This window comes from Monodelphis domestica, chromosome 3 (assembly GCF_027887165.1).
Source record: "Monodelphis domestica isolate mMonDom1 chromosome 3, mMonDom1.pri, whole genome shotgun sequence".
Lineage (NCBI taxonomy): Eukaryota > Metazoa > Chordata > Mammalia > Didelphimorphia > Didelphidae > Monodelphis > Monodelphis domestica.
Genome location: NC_077229.1, coordinates 275,177,528 through 275,198,435, shown reverse-complemented (window position 1 = coordinate 275,198,435; position 20,908 = coordinate 275,177,528). Strand labels below are relative to the sequence as shown.

Sequence of the window (20,908 nt, the reverse complement as noted above, 5' to 3'; positions counted from 1 at the left end):
AATGACTTGCCCAAGGTCACCCAGCTAATTGATGACAAGAGATGCAACTCGAAATTAGGTCCAAAGCCTCCCAGGCTGATATTCATTCCTCTCTATCATCCTGCCTCTTATCCAAGCCTGAATTGTTAAGAAAATAAAGACTTCTGGCCCTGGAAACTTAATGGGATTGATTTGATGCCTTCTTTGGATTCTTAACAGTGTTTTGAGGCAAGATTCTTAATATTAATCTTCAAATGAGGTCATCACATCACAGCTGCCTCATCTCATAACTCTGCTTCGATCGAATTTTTGGTTATGGAAAAATAAGTTAACTCTTTCATTGAAAATTCCAATTTGGGGGCAGCTGGGTGGCTCTGTGGATAGAGAGCCAGGCTTGGGGATGGAAGTCCTAGGTTCAAATGTGGCCTCAGATCCATCCTAGCTATGTGACCCTGGGCAACTCACAACCCCCATTGCCTACCCCTTACTGCTCTTCTGCCTTGGAACCAATACACAGTAGTGATTCTAAGATGGAAGGTAAGTGTTTAAAAAAAAAGAAAAAAATAAAATTCCAATTTGGATATGAGAATATGCATTTTAGTTCATGTTTGCATTCCTTCCCCTCTTGATGAACATTAAAAACTTGACTCTAGTTAAACGTCTGCCATTGCAGTTAAACCATGGATACTGAGCATCGGCACTGACATTTTTGCAGTCTTTTTTTTTTCTACATGATCTCAGTCATTGGTATGCCAGATGGTCTAATATGCCGATTTGTGTTCCCTCCTTCCAGCATGGCACCACTCTCCTCATGGTTGCTTCCTACGCCGGCCACATAGACTGTGTGAAGGAACTGGTTCTCCAAGGTGCAGATATCAACCTTCAGAGGGAGGTGGGTAAAACCAATAAAAGAGAAGAAATTGGGGGCAGAGCTGAGCAGGTTGTTCAGAACTGGAGGTACCAAGCAAACAGAGCGAGTCTCATAGAAGCTGCTTTCCCTAAGGGACATTCAGCTCCAGAGTTGAGGAATTTGTGTGTTGAAAGTAAGATCTAGAGAGCCATTCATATTATATCCATGCTTCCACTTCCCAAGACTGCTTCCAGAACTGGTATCTTGTCCGTCCTATAGACAATCAAGGCATTAACTACATTCTTTACATATTCATACTTTCCTTCAAGGAGGATAATGTAAGATTTGTAAGATGTTAAGGGGAATTTTGTTAATGTTCAATAGTTATTGTTTTTTTTCCTAAAGAAACAAGTTAATAGTTATCTCCCTGATGATCTTCATAGTCACACCATCACAAATATGTTGACCTAGGGGGCAGCTGGGTGACTCAGTGGATTGAGAGCCAGGCCCAGAGACAGGGATGTCCTGGGTTCCAATCTGTATTCAGACTGTGTGATCCTGGACAAGTCACTAAACCCCCATTGCCTAGCCCTTACTGCTCTTCTACATAGTATTGGTTCCAAGACAGAAGTTAAAGATTAAAAAAAACAACAACATTGATTTATTAGCCCAAATGAACCTCCAAGGTTGCTCCATACAATACACATAATAAAAAGCCTAATGAAAGCTAGTCACATGAATATTGAATAGAAAAATGACCTTGAATATCTTCTTCAGCCCTATTCTATGATAGATCTTACTCCACCGAGTGGATCTTAAATGAAGGAATCCTAGTCAGATGATCCAGCTTTTCAAGAGTGTAGAAGGATCCAAGAGGCCAAACATTTCAAATTCCTGATACTTCAGAGGGCTCTAGACTGCATCAGGTCACTTGAAGTTGGCCTTTACAAATATAAATGCTTGTGATATCCCCAGAAAAAAATCATTCCCTTAAAATACTTCATCTATCATGCTCGAAAGGATAGCAGAGCACTCTTTAACCTAACATTCCAGATTTGGGTTCCCTGCCTCCACAATGGAGCAATTTATACCTCACATTGGCCCGAGGGACAGATTGCTTCAGGAGTCTTGAAAATATAATCCAGTGTTTGGAAAGTCTTCAGGTCTCCCCCAGGCCATTCCTTCATGAGCCTGACTTATATGACCATCAAAGAATTAGAAATAAAGATAGTTGGCACATTGGATTGGTCAAATTCATGACATAAAAAAGTGATCCTCAGAGAGATAAGACTGGTATTATCTTAGTGTTGACAACTTGAGACAGTATAAAAAGGCTACAGTAACTCAATCCAAATTATTCTCTTGTCACCACAATTCTGCCATAATTACATGGATGTGACACAATATTGGCTCATTGTTCAAGGTGGCGAGGAGGGCAGTTTTCATTTCCCAAAATGGCACTCCCATTTGGAAGGACTTATCCTAATATTTTCTCCTGGATTTATAGTCCTTGTTCATTTGAGCTTTTAAGAAACAGCCTTTGAACAATAAAAAAGAACATGAGCCAGGCCTACTTCCTCACAAACTGTATCCTGAGAGGCATTTCCAACAAGCATTGGAATCGTTTAACAATAATTCAAAAGAGCTTAAGAGAGTGGGTGGGGAAAGAGCAACCTGTTTTTGATTTCCAGCCAGCATGCTTCCCTGTGGTTTGCTGCTTGGCTGTTTGTTTAGCTCCTATTGTTCAGTTAAAATCCTTAAGAGAGGTAAAGACTCTGTTCTTTGAGCTTGAGCCCTCAGTGACCCTTCTGGAGCTGTCCAAAATGCCCTCATCCCAGGCAAACCCTGTGGTTCAATGTGGTATGATACAGATTCTGAATTCTCTGGGAATCCAAGTTCATGCATGGTATCGTCTGAGCCTATGGAGCTGCCAGAGCCAAAGGAAGGTCCTTTCTCTGACCTATTTTGACATTTATTGAGTATTGTCCCTGAAGTGACTTGGCATCTTCTTATAGCCAGACTCTTGTCTTGTTCCAACCTTAATATTTTGCAACACTAGATCATGTATTTGCTTTTGCTCATAAATTGCTGCCATCCCTTTATTTGGTGGACTGTCTAGACACATAGCATGGTGTGGATACCAAACTAAAAGCTAATGGCCCTAAGGGAGCCGTTGTTTATTGAGATCTTGCAAAAATCTTGGCTGATGGCAAAGTAAAGATAGAAGAGCTAAATAAAAGTGATGGCATGAAGCCCTTTATTTCAGTAAGAGAGACATGTACACTTAGTAGCCTCTTGTCTCTTACTTTGTAATATGGAGGCTGACCTTTTCCCCTACTCATCACATCATTAGAATAATGATTGGTAATTTAAATGTTAAAGTGTTTGTTCAAACTGCCATAAAGTCACTGTGAGGGGGCCGCTGAATGGATTAAGAGCCAGGCCTGGAGAGATGAGAGGTCCTGGGTTCAAATGTGGCTTCAGATACTTCCTAGCTGTGTGACCCTGGGCAAGTCACTTAACTCCCATTACCTAAACCTTACTACTCTTCCACCTTGGAACCAATACATGGCATTGATTCTAAGATGGAAGGTAAGGGTTTTAAATAAATGAATGAATGAATGAATGAATAAATGAATGGATAGATAGCTAGATAGATGGATGAATGAATAAACAAATAAATAAAGTCACTGTGACTATAGCTATTAATGAATGGAGGACGTACATGTAGAACTTAATCTTTTCCAGTTCAATAACAAATTTTAATTAAGTGCTATATCTAATATAGATACAAATGACTCTTAAGCATGTCCAAATAAAATACACCTATCTGTCCCCATTGCATATCCATCAAGACAGAGCCATCCCTGGGATGAAATGGTATGATCTAAAAATGATGTGGCATGGATTTTACATAGGAAACACTTTAGCTAAGGAATTTCTTCTGCCTTGCCCCACAATCCTCCATTATATCCTCCCTCCTTAAAAACCAGACTTCTTTTGCCATCCCAGCATCTAGTTCATATCTTGAGTTTATGGGATCCAGTTCTCTCCATCGTTGGGGAGATTCTAGGACCTCCCATCTCCATGCCTGGCTCTCAATCCACAGACACCACATTCATGTTCATTGTTCCCATGACACTATAATCTATCCATTCCATCCCCGGTGGGAGTCTTTTCCTTTTGCCTTCAATCTTTCCCAGCATCAGCATCTTTTCCAATAAGTCAGGATAAGTCTCATTTTACACAGGTAAAATGCTGTTTTTGAATTCTACACTTCCCGTAGCATGCTCGAATATACCACTATCTCATGGCCTAACATCCATTTTTACCAGATTCTTTCTATGTATACGCATGAAGACTGGCAGCAACATCTTGTCATGCTAACAGAAGATGCCACACCACTTATAAACATGCATATGTCAAATGTTTTTTAATTATACAAATATACTTGAACTCTGCTACTTGAGCTTTGGCAAACCAAACAATACTCTCCCAGAGGCCAAGAGGGAAAAAAAAAAAACCCTTCTCTTTGCTCCTCTGTACTCCTTAAAGGAGACAGGAAATGATTCAGGTGGGCAGAGTTTCAGAAAAGCATGCTTTAGACCCTAATTATCAATGCAAAGGAACTCTGGCTTTTATGGGAGGAGGATGTAATGAAGAGTTGGGGAATGCAGCAGGACTAGCCGGGCCAAAGTGTTTCTTTTATAAAATCCATGCCATATCACTAGATCATTTGTTCCCAGGGATGGCTAGGTGCAAGAAAGGACTTGAGAGGCCATCTAGCTCAACCCCCACACCCTCTAATTTTATAGATGAGGAAACTGAGATTAGGAGGGGGGATTAAAAGTTACCTTACTAAGGACGAAACAGATTATAAACCATGACCAAAAATAGTCTAGACAGGGCAGCTAGCTAGATGGCTCAGTGGATTGAGAGCCAGACCTAGATAGAGGGGAGGTCCTGGGTTCAAATGTGGCATCAGATACTTCCTAGATGTGTGACCCTGGGCAAATCACTGCCTAGCCTTTACCACTTTTCTGCCTTGGAACTAATACCCAGTATTGATTCTAAAATGAAAGATAAGGGTTAAAAAAAAAAGCAAGACAATGGAGGATAGAAGGGCCTGGTCCATTCAGTCCGAGTCAGACATGGCCAAATGACTTCATCCTGATTCTCACAAATATATACTTTTCCCAGATTTGGGGGCCAAAATCCACTATTTGACAAAAACTGCTGGGAAAATTGGAAGGCAGTATGGGAGAGATTAGGTTTAGATCATTATCTCACACCCTACACCAAGATAAATTCAGAATGGGTGAATGACTTGAATATAAAGAAGGAAACTATAAGCAAATTAGGGAAACACAGAATAGTATGCTTGTCAGATCTTCAGGAAAGGAAAGATTTTAAAAACAAGCAAGAGTTAGGAAAAAATTATAAAATGTAAAATAAATAATTTTGATTACATTAAATTAAAGAGATTTTGTACAAACGAAACCAATGCAGCCAAAATTAGAAGGGAAGCAACAAATTAGAGGAAAAAATCTTTATAACAAAAAAACTGTCACCAAGGTCTAATTACTCAACTTTATAAGGAGCTAAATCAATTGTACAAAAAACCAAGTCATCCCCCAATTGATAAATGGGTAAGGGACATGAATAGGCAATTTTCAGATAAAGACATCAAAACTATCAATAAGCAATGAAAAAGTGTTCTAAATCTCTTATAATCAGAGAAAGGCAAAGCAAAATAACTTTGAGGTACCACCTCACACCTAGCCGATTGGCTAACATGACAGCAAAGGAAAGTAATAAATGTTGGAGGGGATGTAGCAAAATTGGGATATTAATGCATTGCTGGACATTAATGCATTTTCCCCCCATGCTTTCTACCTAGATTCAGAAATGTATCTTTCCAAGTTGTTTATATTTTTAAATTTAATTGTACAAAATGGAACAAAATGCCTACTTTTAAACCAACCTGTCTCTCTTCCTTCTAGTCAGGCACAACGGCTCTATTCTTTGCTGCACAACAAGGTCACAATGATGTGGTGAGATTTCTCTTTGAATTTGGAGCTTCTACTGAATTTAGAACTAAAGTAAGAGAACTTTTTTTTCTTTCATTTCCTTTAAGAATATTTCAGAACTCTATGCCTCATGTTTTCTCTAGATCTAAAATACAAATGTAATTTGCCCCCTTAAAAGTACTTTAAGCCTAAGAAAAGAGGTGTTTCAAGGATGCGTATTTGGGAAGGAAGTATAATACAAAGATTTCTGGAATTATAATTAAAAGACTCAGCAAACCCAGGTCCAAGTGTTGCTTGTCTTAGCCAGTTAATACCTATATCCTTGGACACAACCCTTTAGCCTCTCTGAATTTAAACTCCTTACCAAAAAATAAGGAAAGAGTTGGACCAAAAAATCTCCCAGGAGGTTCAGTCCTAATCTCAGAAATCAATTCAAATATTAATAATGATAATTGATAATATTATTAAAATATTAACAATAATAAATAATAGCTAACATTTGCATAGCACCTACTATGTGCCAGGCACCATGCTAAGCACTTTACAAATGTTATCCCATTTGATCTTCACAACATGCCTCTGAGATAGGTGCTTATTTTAATACCCTTTTTTACAGTTGAGGAAACTGAGGCAAGCAGAGGTTAAGGAATTTGCCCAAAGTCACATAGCTAATAAGTGTCTGAGGCCAAATTTTAACTTGTCTTCATTTATTAAGCACTTATTATTTACCATGCCATCATGGAATACCTGGTCTAGAGTCAGGAAATTCAACTTCCTAAGTTCAAATCTGACCTCAGACACTTATTAGTTGTATAATAACAAGTCACTTAACCCTGTCTGCCTCAGTTTCCTCTTCTGTCAAATGAGTTAGAGAAGGAAATAGCAAACCATGTATATATACATATATGTGATATTTACAAAACCAATGCAAAATAATTTGTATTTCACAGGTATATGAAAGAGAGAAAGTGATTATTATGGGTTCCACATCTTGGATAATTGTGTCTAAGAATCATAATGTTTCCTCTTATGTTACATTTTTTTAAAGGATTGGAACTGGGAAGGAAAGTCAATAACTTTCCTCATATATCTATATTTTTGCCCTCTAGTTTAGTCCCATTTTCCTGGCTATAGTGATCCAGAAGTCTTAATGTGGTCTGGGGGAAATAATTTTAACGTGGGTGTTTCTGAGGTATATAATTTGGCATCTCCCGTTCCTTATAACAGGTGAAAAGTTAACTAATATATAGCAAACATTCACCAATGATACTTAAGAAAGGGGTGGTGGCTATGCTTGTACCCTAATCAAGAACTTTTCCTTTGTCTGAAATGGCTACAAAAAGGAAGAACAAATCAAAACTAACCAAGAATGAATCAAAATAAAATTTAAAAATTCAGTATTAAATAATTTTATGGGATGAAGTTTTTGTCGCTGAATTAGAATGACAATCTTGGACTGACATGGAAGTTTCACAGTTGTGTCAGCTTATTTCTGACCTGATTAGAAACAGAAATTCTTAGAAGTTGTCTCCAATTTGAGTGCTTGTCCAAGGAAAAATCTTGGGAACTTTTGAGTTTTCCCATTGCTAAGCATTTTTTAATCTTTGAACAGCTAAAGTGGTTTTAATTTTCTTTTCTCTCTCTAGGTAGAGATGAATTTCAAAAAGAGATTCTCTGTGGCTTTTGTTTCTTTTCTAAAATCTGTTGTGACCCCAGGATGTGTGAAGGAGAATACCCCCAATAGAGTGGATAATAAACAATACAATGCCCACAAGACACCAAGGAAATACCAAAAGTCCTAGAAATTCCTCCTCTAAAACACAGGCTTCTGCCTCTTAACTAAAGAAAATTTGACATAAATAGTGAGTGTCAGTGCTTAGATTTCCCTTTTGGCTAGCAACTTCAAGCAAAGTTAGCTGGTGGGTGGCAAGTCTTTGCACATTAGTCACTGATTTTCACAGGGCAAAGAACACAAAGATACCAAGTTACAAATTAGTTTTCTTTTCACCAAATCAATCCAAGATATCCATGAGAATTTATCACAGAAAGAGAGAATCTACCGTTCCATTTTCCATGAATTTCTATAATCACATCCAAAATTCTCAAATGTGTCTCCCTGACCCCAGTGAAATTTACTAGTAAAAGCAAAATAAATTTTTCTTTCCTCTTAGCCTGGTAGACAAAGCTCTAGGAAAATGAGCATAATGAAGCCTGAAAACTATGATGCTGGTTGTTCAAGCCCTATGTTTCATTTCATGTTCAAGAGGGTAGAACCTTATTAACCTTTTTCATTGTGAAGATGGATCTGCCATTAGTCTGTACTCCAAATTCTTATCATTAGAATTTGCACATTTTTTTTCTTGTATAGAATGTCTTTGGGATAAACTAGGGAGCATAGTAGATAGAATGCTGGGTCTGGAATCAGGAAAACAATCTTCCTGAGTTCAAATCTGCCTTTGGACACTTTTTTAGCTAAGTGACCCTGCTCAAGTCACTTCATCCCTGTTGGCCTCGGTTTCCTAATCTGTAAAAAGAGCTAGAGAAGGAATGGCAAACCACTCCAATATCTTTGCCAAGAAAATTGTAGTGATGACCAAATGGGGTCATGAAGGGGTGGAGGCAACTGAAACAGCTCACCAACAACAACAGAATGTCCATGTGGATAGGGCACTGAGTTTAGAAACAGAGGGAATGGGTTCAAATCTTGGTTCTGCCACTTACCTGTTAATCTCTCTGAGCTTCAGTTTTCCTCATTTGAAAAAATGTGATGTTGATCTAAATGGAGTTTCTTACCAGAGCTGTGTGTTTGATCTCTCTTCTTATGCTGGACTATTGGCCTCAATGGATGAAGTACTATCTCTCCCAGGGTGTACTTCCCACAAACTCAAATTCATGGTGACCCTATACTTGTCTATGCTGTTGGGACACTTTTAGAAAATTCTTTGTATGCTAAGATGATATTCTAAGGTCTACTCATGAATCTTAAAGTTTAGGACAAGTATATATATATATATTTTTAAACCCTTATCTTCCATCTTAGAATTAATACCATAGATCCAGCCATAGCACTGCTGGGTTTGTACCCCAAAGAGATAATAAGGAAAAAGACTTGTACAAGAATATTCATAGCTGCGCTCTTTGTGGTGGCCAAAAAAATGGAAAATGAGAGAAAGCCCTTCAATTGGGGAATGGCTGAACAAATTGTGTTATATGTTGGTGATAAAACACTATTGTGCTAAAAGGAATAATAAATCAGAGGAATTCCATGGAGACTAGAAGAACCTCCAGGAAGTGATACAGAGTAAGAGGAGCAGAACCAGGAGAACATTGTACACTGTGGTACAATCAAATGTAATGTAGTTCTCCATTAGTGGCAATGCAATGACCCTGAACAATTCTAAGAGACTTATGAGAAAGAGCACTATCCACATCCAGAGCAAGAACTGTGGAACCAGAAATGCACTAGAAAAATATATGATTGATCAACATTATGATTATGATAATATTATCAATATTTGATCAATCAAAGTAATGTGATAGGGATATGATTATGGTTTTGATGTTAAAAGATCACTCTTTTGCAAATATGAAATAGGTTTTGATCATGATACACATATAACCCCGGGGAATTGCTTGTTGGATTTGGGAGGGGGGAGGAAAGAGCTGGGAAAGGGGGATCATGAATCATGTAACCATGGAAAAATATTCAAAATAAATTTTTTTTTAAAAGAATCAATACTGTGTTTTGACTCCAAGGCAAAACAGCAGCAATGGCCAGGAAATGGGGATTAAGTGATTTGCCTTGGGTTACCCAGCTAGGAAGTATCTGAGGCTAGATTTGAACCCAGGAGCTCCTGTGTCCAAACCGGCTCTCAGTCTACTCAGCCACCTAGTTGTCCCTAGTGTATTTTATTAGTCACTCTTTGCCTTTTGTTTTGTTCTGTTTTGGTTTTCTAAAGTAGTAGATTAGATGTAGTTTCCATTTTCATCAAACAGAAGAGTTTTGAATAACATTATATAACTTAAACAAGCAAAGTATAGATCTCTTTGTATAAGAGCCTCCAAATATACAAAACCATAATAAATAGGTTGTGTCATAAAATGAAAAGGGAGGCAGCTAGGTGACTTAGTGGATAGAGAACCAGGCCTGGAGTGGGAGGGTCTGGGTTCCGGTCTGACCCCACACATTTCCTAGCTGTGTGATGATAGCCAAGTCACTTAACCCCCACTACCTAGCCCTTACACTCTTCTGCCTTGGAAAGAACACATGGAATTGTTTCTTATTTGAAAGGTAAAGATTATTGTTGTTATTTTTTAATAAAGTGAAAAGAATAGATGAGAGAAGGGAATAGAAGTGTTTTTCTTTTGAGGAATTATTTTCCATACCTCTAGGGCATGTGAAGAATATCTTTTGTAAAACTTGTGCCTGTGGTCTCTAATGCACTTATTCTCCTCTTGTCCCTAGGACGGCGGCACCGCATTGTTGGCAGCTAGTCAGTATGGCCACATGAGAGTGGTAGAGACCTTACTGAAGTATGGCGCCAACATTCATGACCAACTTTATGTGAGTTTGTTCCCAGTGGACATTCAGTGAGCAGCTTTTTTGTTCCCTCGCCACACATGATCTCAGCAATATTATCTCAACTGCCAGCAATTGCCTCTTAAAGAACACAGAAAAAATAAAACTGTTTATTCCATATTTTACTTAACTGTATGTTTTAAAATTGGAGAATCTTTACAGAGTCAGGAGATGAGGCATAACTGAATTAGATGTCATTTTTCTTGGTTCTGTCATTTTTAATCAATTTATACAAATGTGCCATTCCACTTACCCATAAAATGGCAGATCCCACAACTCCATGTGCAATACATCTTCATTTTGTAACAACCCACCCAACACAGCATATGGAACTGATGAAGAATGAGACAGAATGTTTACTTTACGTGCTTGTGAAATAGGACAGGTTTTTTTTTCCTTTCTTTTCTTTTTAAACCCTTACTTTATGTCTTGGAATTGATACCGGTATTAGTTCTAAGGCAGAAGAGTGGTGGGCTAGGCAATGGGGGTTAAGTGACTTGCCCAGGGTCACACAGCTGAGAAGTGTCTAAGGCTGGATTTGAACCCAGGTCCTCCTGACTCCAGGCCTCATTCTTTATCTATTGTGTAACCTAGCTGTTCCCTGACAGATCTTGTCAACAAGTATAAAGCATCCACTATGTCCAAGGTGCCACAATGGATACAGAAATGGAAAGAGAGAGAAAGAGAGTGAGAGAGAGGTGGATGGATAGAAGGAATGAAGGAAGGAAGGATGGATAGATAGACAGACAGATAGACACACAGACACACAGACCCTATTTTTTAAAATCCTTACCTTCCGTCTTAGAATCACTACTGTGTATTGGTTCCAAGGCAGAGGAGCAGTAAGGGTTAGGCAATGAGAGTTAAATGACTTTCTCAGAGACACACAGCTAAAAAGTGTCTGACATCACATTTGAACCCAGCATTCCCATCTCTGGGCCTGGATCTTAATCTACTGAGCCACCCAACTGCCCCCAGACCCTATTTTCAAAGAATTTAAAATCTAAGAGACAACAGTAGCAAAGCTGCTATTGGGAGAAAGATAGAGTCAGAGAAAGGACATATAGTGGAGGCAAAGGTGCAACACAGAATTGCCTTTGAAGTGCATTTGCAGCTAGGGAGGATAGCTTTCTGCCAATTGGCAATTAGCACATTACTCAAGAGCTCTACTCATTGATTAATTATAGTAGCTGTCTACAGACAGGGTGTATATTATAAATATGATTCAATTTTGTAGATAGTAGCATAAGAAAATTAATAATTTAGTTACAGTAGTTAGAAAAAGCTTCTTCCATCCACAACAAATAATTATAGGTGGGCCATATATTTTTTTTTATTTATGAGAAAGTATTTTTGAAATTAAACTAAATTTTAAAACAAAAATTAAAATATATGTATTTTTAAATGAAGTCACTTTTTTTTTGAAAGTTAAAATGTTGGGAGCAGCTAGATGGCTTAGTGGATTGAGAGTCAGGCTTAGAGATGGAGAGATCCTGGACTCAAATGTGACCTCAGACACTTCCTAGATGTGTGACTCTGGGCAAGTCACTTAACCCCCATTGCCTATCCCTTACCGCTCTTCTACCTTGGAATCAATATATAGTATTGATAAGGGAGAAAGGAATAAATGAAGGAAGGAAGGAAGGAAGAAAGGAAGGAAGGAAGGAAGGAAGGAAGGAAGGAAGGAAGGAAGGAAGGAAGGAAGGAAGGAAGGAAGGAAGGAAGGAAGGAAGGAAGGAAGGAAGGAAGGAAGGAAGAAAAAGAAAGAAAGAAAGAAAGAAAGAAAGAAAGAAAGAAAGAAAGAAAGAAAGAAAGAAAGAAAGAAAGAAAGAAAGGAAGGAAGGAAGGAAGGAAGGAAGGAAGGAAGGAAAAGAAAGAAGGAAAGAAAGAAGAAAGAAAGAAAGAAAGAAAGAAAGAAAGAAAGAAAGAAAGAAAGAAAGAAAGAAAGAAAGAAAGAATGAAAGAAAGAAAGAATGAATGAATGAATGAATAACTACTGGTTCCAGCTATTTATGCTCTGGGTGTTATGTTATCCTGCGATTAGACCTCTTACCTTTGTATTCTGATCTCCTGTACATATGGGGATAAACATGCTAGTTAGATAGGAATTTTTTTCCAATTAATCACATTCCACTTGCACATTGGAACTCCTTGAAAATTACCAGTGATGTAAGTAAGGGTTGATGCCTATCTGTCCTTTCCTAGCATCCTCACCCACTGCTGCCCCTGCATACACCTATCACTGCATCAAAGACACTCCATGAATGCAGATGGAATGACTAAGGCACTGATGGAGGGCCCTAAGAAGCTGATGATGACTCTGCAGCTCCCACCAGTGGGGGACAGTCCAAAGGCAGAGATCATGTGTGCTGCTTCGGCTCCCTCTCAGGAAAGGCCATGGTTTGGACATCAGTGCTGCATTAATAATGACAATAACAACAACAATAATAACTCCTTTATATGGCACTCTAAGTTTTGCAAAGCATTTTATTTTATGGCACCATTAAAAAAATGTTTTTCCAGTTGGGTGTAATAACAAATTTGCACACGAGTTTTCCTAAGTTACATGATTGAACTTATCTCCCTTCCCTTTCCTTTCCCCTCCTGGTACTGGCAGGGGATTCTATCTGGTTTATACACAAATCATATTTCCGTATTCATTTTTGTAACTGAAGAATCTTATAAAACCAAAACCCCAAAATATAAATCCAAATAAACAATTGAAAAATTGGATGCTGCTTTTATCTTGCAAAGCATTTTATAAGCAATTTCTCATCTGGTTCTCTTAACAACATACATATATACATATATGTGGAGAGGGAGAGAGAGGGAGAGGGAGCCAGCTGGGACTCAGTGGTTAAGAGCATTGAGCCTGGAGTCAGGAAGAAGGTAAGAGTTTGTAAATAAATTAATTAATTAATTAAAATAATAAAACCCCTTACCTTCCTGAATTGGTTCCAAGGCAGAAGAGCGGTAAGGGCTAGGCAGTGGGGGTTAAGTGACTTGTCCAGGGTCACACAGCTGGGAAGGGTCTGAGGCCAGCTTTAAACCCAGGTCTTGACTTCAGGCCCAGCACTTTATCCACTGGGCTACCTAGCTGCCCCAAGATAAAGATTTTTAGGGGGGGGGGATAAACACCCCACAGTTAGCTATGGTGCATGGGGTCACAAAGAGCTGGAAGTGACTAAACAACTAAACAGCAACTCCATGTGCATATATTAGAGAAGGAGAGATCCTTGGAAGGCCATTCGCATTTATTAAACTCCCCCTGGAGCTCCCCTCACATTCACGGAGGGCTTTCTCTGGGGCTTCCCAATGGCCCACTCAAGATGACTCAAGAAACTCCATGCCCAGCGATGACATCAGAGCTCCCCTATCATCATTTGCCTTCTAGCCTGCCCCTCCTATGTCCCTTGGCCAGATGATTCAGTAAAACCTTCAGAGAAAGGTCACGGAGACCCCCGGAGATTCTGTAAGCTGAGACAGCCACGCAGGAGAGAACAAGGGGATGCGGAGAGCCTCGGGCAGGCTCTTAGAGAATTCGCAGCTAAGAAGCATCTGAAGTTTTTGTTCCCCCGTGAAGCATCTGCTTGAAAAATCTGCACCATCTCTTTAATTCCGTTTTTAAAAGTCCACGTTGGGTCTCGCCCAAAAGGCTGTCGGCCCAGCGGACACCCTTGCGAAGTGCAATAGTGCACCCTGCATGAGGCACGTGGCTGAGCCTCGCCGGAGGCTGCTGGGGGTACACTAGTGGCTCCTTTCCTGACCCGAGGCAGCGTGCCTGTCTTTCCCCAGAGCATGCTCGGGTTTTCCACTGTGGTCTAGAACAAACAAAGCTCACCCCCAGAAGAGGAGGAGGAGAAGAGGGAAATGCAGCCCCTGCCATCAAGTGGAGGGTGCGGGGCACTAGATTTATGACCCAGCATTTCCCCAGCCTTGTTCAAGGACAAAGACGTGCCCCAAAGCCACATTCCCCCAATTACAAACGATAACCAGGCGGAAATAGAAGCAAGCACGCGTTCTGTTTTTGTAGGCAGCATTACTTCTCTGAGGTCATAGGTGGTGGCTGTCTGTGGCACGGGCATGTTCCGCCAGGAGAGACTTCAAGCCTGCCTGAGAAGGGCAACGATTTCAAAGGCATCACATTTCATCCTTTGGCACTGGTGGGGGAGGAAGACAAATGGAAAAAATCTAATTAGAAGGAAATCTTGCTTCACTCACTAAGACCCACAAAAATGTACTTGTGGGGGCAGCTGGGTGGCGCAGTGGAGGGAGAGCTAGGCTTAGAGATGGGAGGTCCTCAGATACTTCCTAGCTGTGTGACCCTGGCCAAGCCACTTACCTCCCATTGCCCAGCTTTTACCACTCTTCTGCCTTAGAACCGATATACAGTATTGATTATAAGACAGAAGGTAAGAGTTATTTTTTTAAAATGTGTGTGTAACGAGATTTAGCCTGAAGGCTTCTAAAATACTTAAAAGATTCCCTCAACCCTCAGACCCTTATTTTTATGAAGTAGGGGCAGCTAGTTGGTACAGGGGTTAGAGTTCTGGTCTTGGTTATAGGAAGACCTGAGTTCAAATCCAGCTTCAGACATTTACTAGCTGTGTGGCCCTGGACAAGTCACTTGACCCCCATTGCCTAGCCCTTACCACTCTTCTGCCTTGGAACCAACACACAGTATTGACTCCAAGATGGAAGGTAAGGGTTTAAAAAAATTGATACTAATACAAAAGGAAGGGTTTAGAAATCAATAAATAAAATAATCATGAATAATAAAATAAAATGCATTTGAATGGCATTTAATTTTTTCTCTATTTGGTGTTTCTCAGGATGGAGCCACTGCACTCTTCCTCGCAGCCCAAGGGGGTTACTTGGATGTGATTCGATTGTTGTTATCTTCAGGGGCAAAAGTCAACCAACCAAGGCAGGTAATGCTCCTCCCTAGTCCTTGAACTGGCCACATTCATTCAGCAGCATCGTCAGAGAGCCCAGGGCAGTGCTGGGGGTCCACCAAGAAGACTAGCCAGCCTCTGTCTCAAAGAGCTCGGGCTGATGGCTGGCTCTGCCTTTGCTTGCCTCGGCCTGACCGCTGGGCCTCTGAAAGCCACCTGGCCTCTCAGGTCAACATTTCCAAATTGCTCAGGTGCTGGGTGCCTGTTGGCGGACAGAGCAAATAAATCCGTCACCTCCTGGCATGGACACTGAGGCTGCTCTGAGGCCATGTCAGCCGTGGAAGTGAATAAACACAAGCTGATTCGGGTGGCCCTCGCCCAGCCCAACCCTTCTGCTAAAAGACAGCTGGCTCACTGACCTCACAGTTTGTTTTAAGGTCCTAAAGTTCACCCTGCTGTCTCTGTCAGGGATCTTCACACATGAAAAGGGAGAACAAATGTGATTAAGAGGAAATTGGGGCAAGGGACATAGGTAGAGCTGGGTAGCTCAGTGGATTGAGAGCCAGGTCTAGAGATGGGAAGTCCTAGGTTCAAATCTGACCTCAGACACTTCCCAGCTGTGTGACCCTGGGCAAGTCACTTAACCCCCATTGCCTAGCCCTTACCACTCTTCTGCCTTGGAGCCAATACACGGTATTGATTCTAAGGTGGACGGTAAGAGCTAAAAAAAAAAAAGTGACATATTACAGTATTGATTCTAAGATGGAAGTTAAGGCTTAAAAAGAGAGAGAGAGAAAGAAAATTGAGGCACCTAGAAAGGAAAATGGTGATTGCCAGCAGAGATGTTCTAGGACTAAATCACAGAAGCTAACATAACTTCACTTTTTGACTGTGGATGAAGAAAATGCTGCATATACTCTTATAGTGCCTCTAAATTTAAAAAAATTATTTGACAATCACTCAAGCTATCTTTGTGGACAAGAAGAAGTTTAGTTGGTTATATATTATTTTATTTTTGAAGTTGTTAAGCAACCCTACCCTAAGAATGTTGAATAAAAGGTCACTGTGGAAAGAATGTCTAGTGCACCATTAGAAGTCTTCATCATTGGCTCTCCTCTATTCAATATTTGTTAATCAGTGACTTAACTCAAGAGCATACTTATTTGCTGTTGTCATGAAGTCCAAAGGAACAGATAATTCATTCGACAACAGAATCAGAATTCAGTGTTCCCAAGAAGAGGAAATAATGGGCCTAAGCTAACAGTAAGGAATTTAAAAGCAATAAATGTGAAATTGTTCTAGCTCCAAAGATGGAAAGCTCATTTGTAACGGGAAAGATAAGGAAAGCCTTCAGGGAGTAGGTGGCATTTGAACTGAGTCTTGAAAAATGGAAAGGATTCCAAGAGACATATATTTTGAGCACACTAGCAGCGACATTGGAGGCAAAAAGAATAACATGTCTTAAGAAAGGGAAACAGGAACTCTCAGGATCTGCATGGGGCACTGAAGAACTTGGCTAATAACTGAAGAACAACAGATGGATAATTAGCCCACGAAACTGAGAATGGACCTTGAAAATGGCAGTCAGCGATGTTTGGTACCACTGTAGCCTTTAAAAAACAAAATTATTTCATACAGCAACTTGGGTTTAAGAAGAAAAGCCAGTTCTGGGCAGAATTATGAAATAGATGAGGTTTGATTCTGATGTATTTTGGCCCCTCCATTCAGGACGCAGAAAAGGTTTAGAAACACAGAGATATACAAAATATAGGCATAACATAACATCAACATATTTTATAATTGAATGTCATAAATACACATAATTTCTTTTTAAGAGTTAAAGTGTGTGAAAAGAACATGTAAGTCAGCAGAGGACACACAAAGGCTGGAAAATGTATAGAGATCTTAACAATGACCTATATACAGTCTCTGACCAAATACCCAACTTTTACAATGAGGTATTGTAAACACTCCAAAAAAGAAAAAGAAAAAATTCAGACTTTATCTGTGGTACAAAGGGAAGGCCAAAAAAGTTTACCCATATTTTCCAGATCGCAAAGGGTGCCATGCCCCTAACCCCCACGATGTGGAAGGAATATCTGTATTTGAAACTGAACTGTTCTAATGGGACTGTGTTTTAGTAAATTAGAGGGAAGAATGACTGTCATTTAATTATTTACTTTAGAAGTCCATCAATCTCTTTGCTTTGCTTGTTCAAGTAATTCTGGATGAATTTGACTTATTGAGAGGTTGTTGCTTGGGAGGTAGAGCATTAGTCAGCTAAGGGATTGATAGGGGTTCATTGATCTGGTGAACTCATTACCACCTAGTGTCACATTGTTTAGAATAAGAACCTGAAGAGGCAGGACATTGGAACAAGTAATTTTGGGAGGGGGCAGTAGGTGAGTAATTCAGAGACTGAAAGATGCCCCAGTCAGAGATCTTGGGCACATAGAATGAAGGCACTGAGAATCTACAGAGGAAGTTGAAAGAGTCCTGAATGGAGGGACCAAAATACATCAGAATCAAACCTCATCTATTTCATAATTCTGCCCAGAACTGGCTTTTCTTCTTAAACCTAAGTTGCTGTATGAAATAATTTTGTATGATCTTGGACAGATCCTTGAGTAAACTAGACCTCAGTTTCCTCATCTGAAAAATAGGGATACCTATACTGTCTCCCTTTTGCACAGTTGTTATGATGATCAAATGAGATTGTATATGCAAAAAATGCTTTATGTAGTACTTTAGAAACAGAAGCTGTTTTTAATTATATTGTTTTATGTTATGTTTAATTATGTTATATTTTAATTATGTTGGGGGGTGCTGTCTTGTTTTCAAGGCTTAGGGCAGCTCAGGTTTCTTGCAGCAACTTTCAAAATTCATTAGCTAGGGGCAGCTAGATGGCTCAGTGGATAGAGTGCCAGCTTGTAGTTGGAAGGACCCAGTTTAAAATCTGAGCTTAGACACTTCCTAGCTGTGTGACCCTGGGAAAATCACTTCACTTCAGAGGTCTAACCACATCCTCCTGATTTAGAATTAATACTAAGACAGAAAATGAGGGTTGAATAAACAAAAACAAAAGAAAGAAGCTGATGGTTAAAATTGAAGCATGAGAGAAAGAGGGAGAGACAGAGAGAGAGAATGAGGAGAGAGAAAGAGGGTGAGAGGAAGAGAGAGAATGGGAGAGAGAAAGAAAGGAGAGAGAGAAAGAGTGAGAGAAAGAATGAGGAGAGAGAGAGTGAGAGAAAGAGAATGAGAGAGAGGAGAGAGAGAAAGAGGGAGAGAAAGGGAAAGAGGGTGAGAGAATGAGAGAGAGAGGGAGAGGGAGAATGAGGAGAGAGAAAGAGAGGGTGAGAGGAAGAGAGAATGAGAGAGAGAGTGAGAGAAAGAATGAGGAGAGAGAGTGAGAGAAAGAATGAGAGAAAGGGAAAGGGGGGTGAGAGAGAATGAGAGAGAGAGGAGAGAAAGAGGGAGAGAGAGAAAGGGAAAGAGGGTAAGAGAGAATGAGAGAGAGAGAAACGGGGAGAGAGAAGAGGTGGGGAAAGAAAGAGAAAGGGGGAGGGGGAGAGAGAAAGAGAGTATACACCCAGCCATGAATCCTACTGAAGCTGTCCGAGTACTTGGGACAGCTGACAGTCAATCAGCCAATGTTTCTTCTCAGAAGCTACTGGCCAGCCACAGGGCAAATGTCCATGCCTTGTCCAGGTAACTATGTTAGATGAAAATTGTTTACCCAGCTGGCTCAACCCATGTCTCTCATGAAAACTAGCCCCCCACACCCTCTGCTGGAGAGAGAACTTTAAGACATTAACAAGAGGCATATTCCATAACACAAATGGGCAAGCCTGATTTATCTGCAGAAAAAGGAAGCGGCTCCTCATGCCATAGGGTTAGGAGGGTGAGAACACATTTCCCTGGCCCATGAAAACTCTGCCTATGGATGAGCTTACACAAGCTAAGTATGGAGATTAAGTAAACTACGTGGTCAAATGGACAGAATCCTGGCTCTGCGGTCTTCTGACTTGTGTTCAAATCCCACCTCTGATACCATCCTTGTGGCCTGGGGGAAATCAATTCCTGGGTTCCTGTTTCCTCAGCTGAACCATGAGATGATTCTGACTTCCCTTTCTAGTCTACATCTGAAATCCTATGATCTAAGTCATCAGGGAAAGGTCTATAGTCAAGCCAAGATGAGTCAACAAGCATTATTAAGGAATTCCTACGTGAAAAATGCTAAATTAAGCCTGGGAAATACAAATACAAACAGAAACAGCCCCTTGCCCTAAAGGAGAAGACAACAAATAAGTTGAAGGGAGTGAGTTAGAAACGGGCTACATCTTAGAGAAAGTCCAAGAGTCAGAACAATTCAGGTCAAGTTGCATCCCTATTCTTGGAGTATTTGGAGCCTGAACTTCCTGGATTGTTTATGGATCATTTATTCCCCAGAGAGTTCCTAATGGGTGGCTTCTTGGGAGTGTCTTCTTTCCTTAGAAGTTGTATGTTAAACTGTTTAGGGGGCAGCTGGGTGACTCAGTGGATAGAGAGTCAGGCCTAGAGATGGGAGGTCCTGGGTTCAAATGTGGACTCAGACACTTCCCAGCTGTGTGACCCTGGGCAAGTCACTTGACCCCCATTGCCTAGCCCTTACCACTCTTCTGCCTTGGAGACAATACACAGTATTGATTCTAAGACAGATGGTAAGAGTTTAAAAAAAACTGTTTAATTGGGGCAGGTAGGTAGGTGGCACAGTGGCATAGGGATCCTGGGTTCAAATCTGATCTGATACCCTTCCTAGCTGTGTGACCCTTAGCAAGTCATTTAATCCCATTTGCCTAGTCCTCACTCTTCTGTCTTAGAGTCCTTACTAAAATAGAAAGTAAAGATTAAAAAATAAAACTATTTAACTGGTTTCTGGGTCTCTTGCAGCCAGGAGCCAGAGCACGCATAGCTAAAAACTGACACCTGTTGGTCTTTTTTCCCCTAAAGGATGGTACAGCTCCATTGTGGATAGCATCTCAGATGGGACACAGTGAAGTAGTGAGAGTAATGTTGCTTCGGGGGGCAGAGCGAGATGCTACAAGGAACGTAAGTAATGCCAACTCTGGTCATTTCAACCCACAAGAAATGTCCATAAATTTAGGATGAACTATTTTTGTAAATCAGTGAAATAAATCTTAGAGTATTGGAGAATCATACCTTTAAATATTCTAATTTCCTGTGTAATGAGAGCTTAAATAAGCCTGACCTCTGATTCCTAAAACTCACCTCTCTTTTCTAATATCACAAACTTAGTAAGTCTTAGTATGTGCCTAAGTCAAACTTGTTTATTCCCATAACCTTTGTGGCATCTAGGCACTACATGGATTTAGGCTGTTTATATAATTGAAAGAATTCTTCAAGGGGCAGTTAGGTGACTCAGTGGATTGAGAGTCAGGAGGCCCTGGCTTCAAATGTGACATCAGACCCCGGGCAAGTCACTTAAACCCACCCTTACTGCTTATCTACCTTGGAACCAATGCACAGTATTGATTCCGAGATGGAAGGTAAGGATTAAAAAAACAACAACAACAAT

The 20,908-nt window shown here is 40.3% G+C and overlaps 1 protein-coding gene and 1 long non-coding RNA gene across 3 annotated transcripts in view; one reads left to right on the top strand and one right to left on the bottom strand.

Moving 5' to 3' along the window:
• Window positions 1-20,908, top strand: part of ANKRD29 (ankyrin repeat domain 29) — a 62,135-nt gene that overhangs the window by 26,308 nt on the left and 14,919 nt on the right. For both annotated transcript variants that reach the window (XM_056823800.1, XM_056823802.1), the window contains exons 3-7: window positions 773-871; window positions 5,833-5,931; window positions 10,325-10,423; window positions 15,271-15,369; window positions 20,323-20,421. In XM_056823800.1, coding sequence (XP_056679778.1) covers window positions 773-871; window positions 5,833-5,931; window positions 10,325-10,423; window positions 15,271-15,369; window positions 20,323-20,421 — 495 coding nt within the window. The remainder of the gene's footprint in view (window positions 1-772; window positions 872-5,832; window positions 5,932-10,324; window positions 10,424-15,270; window positions 15,370-20,322; window positions 20,422-20,908) is intronic.
• LOC130458393 (uncharacterized) overlaps window positions 12,908-20,908 on the bottom strand; it is a 56,605-nt gene continuing 48,604 nt past the window's right edge. The window contains exon 2 of the long non-coding RNA XR_008917696.1: window positions 12,908-14,598. This is a non-coding gene — a long non-coding RNA (uncharacterized LOC130458393). The remainder of the gene's footprint in view (window positions 14,599-20,908) is intronic.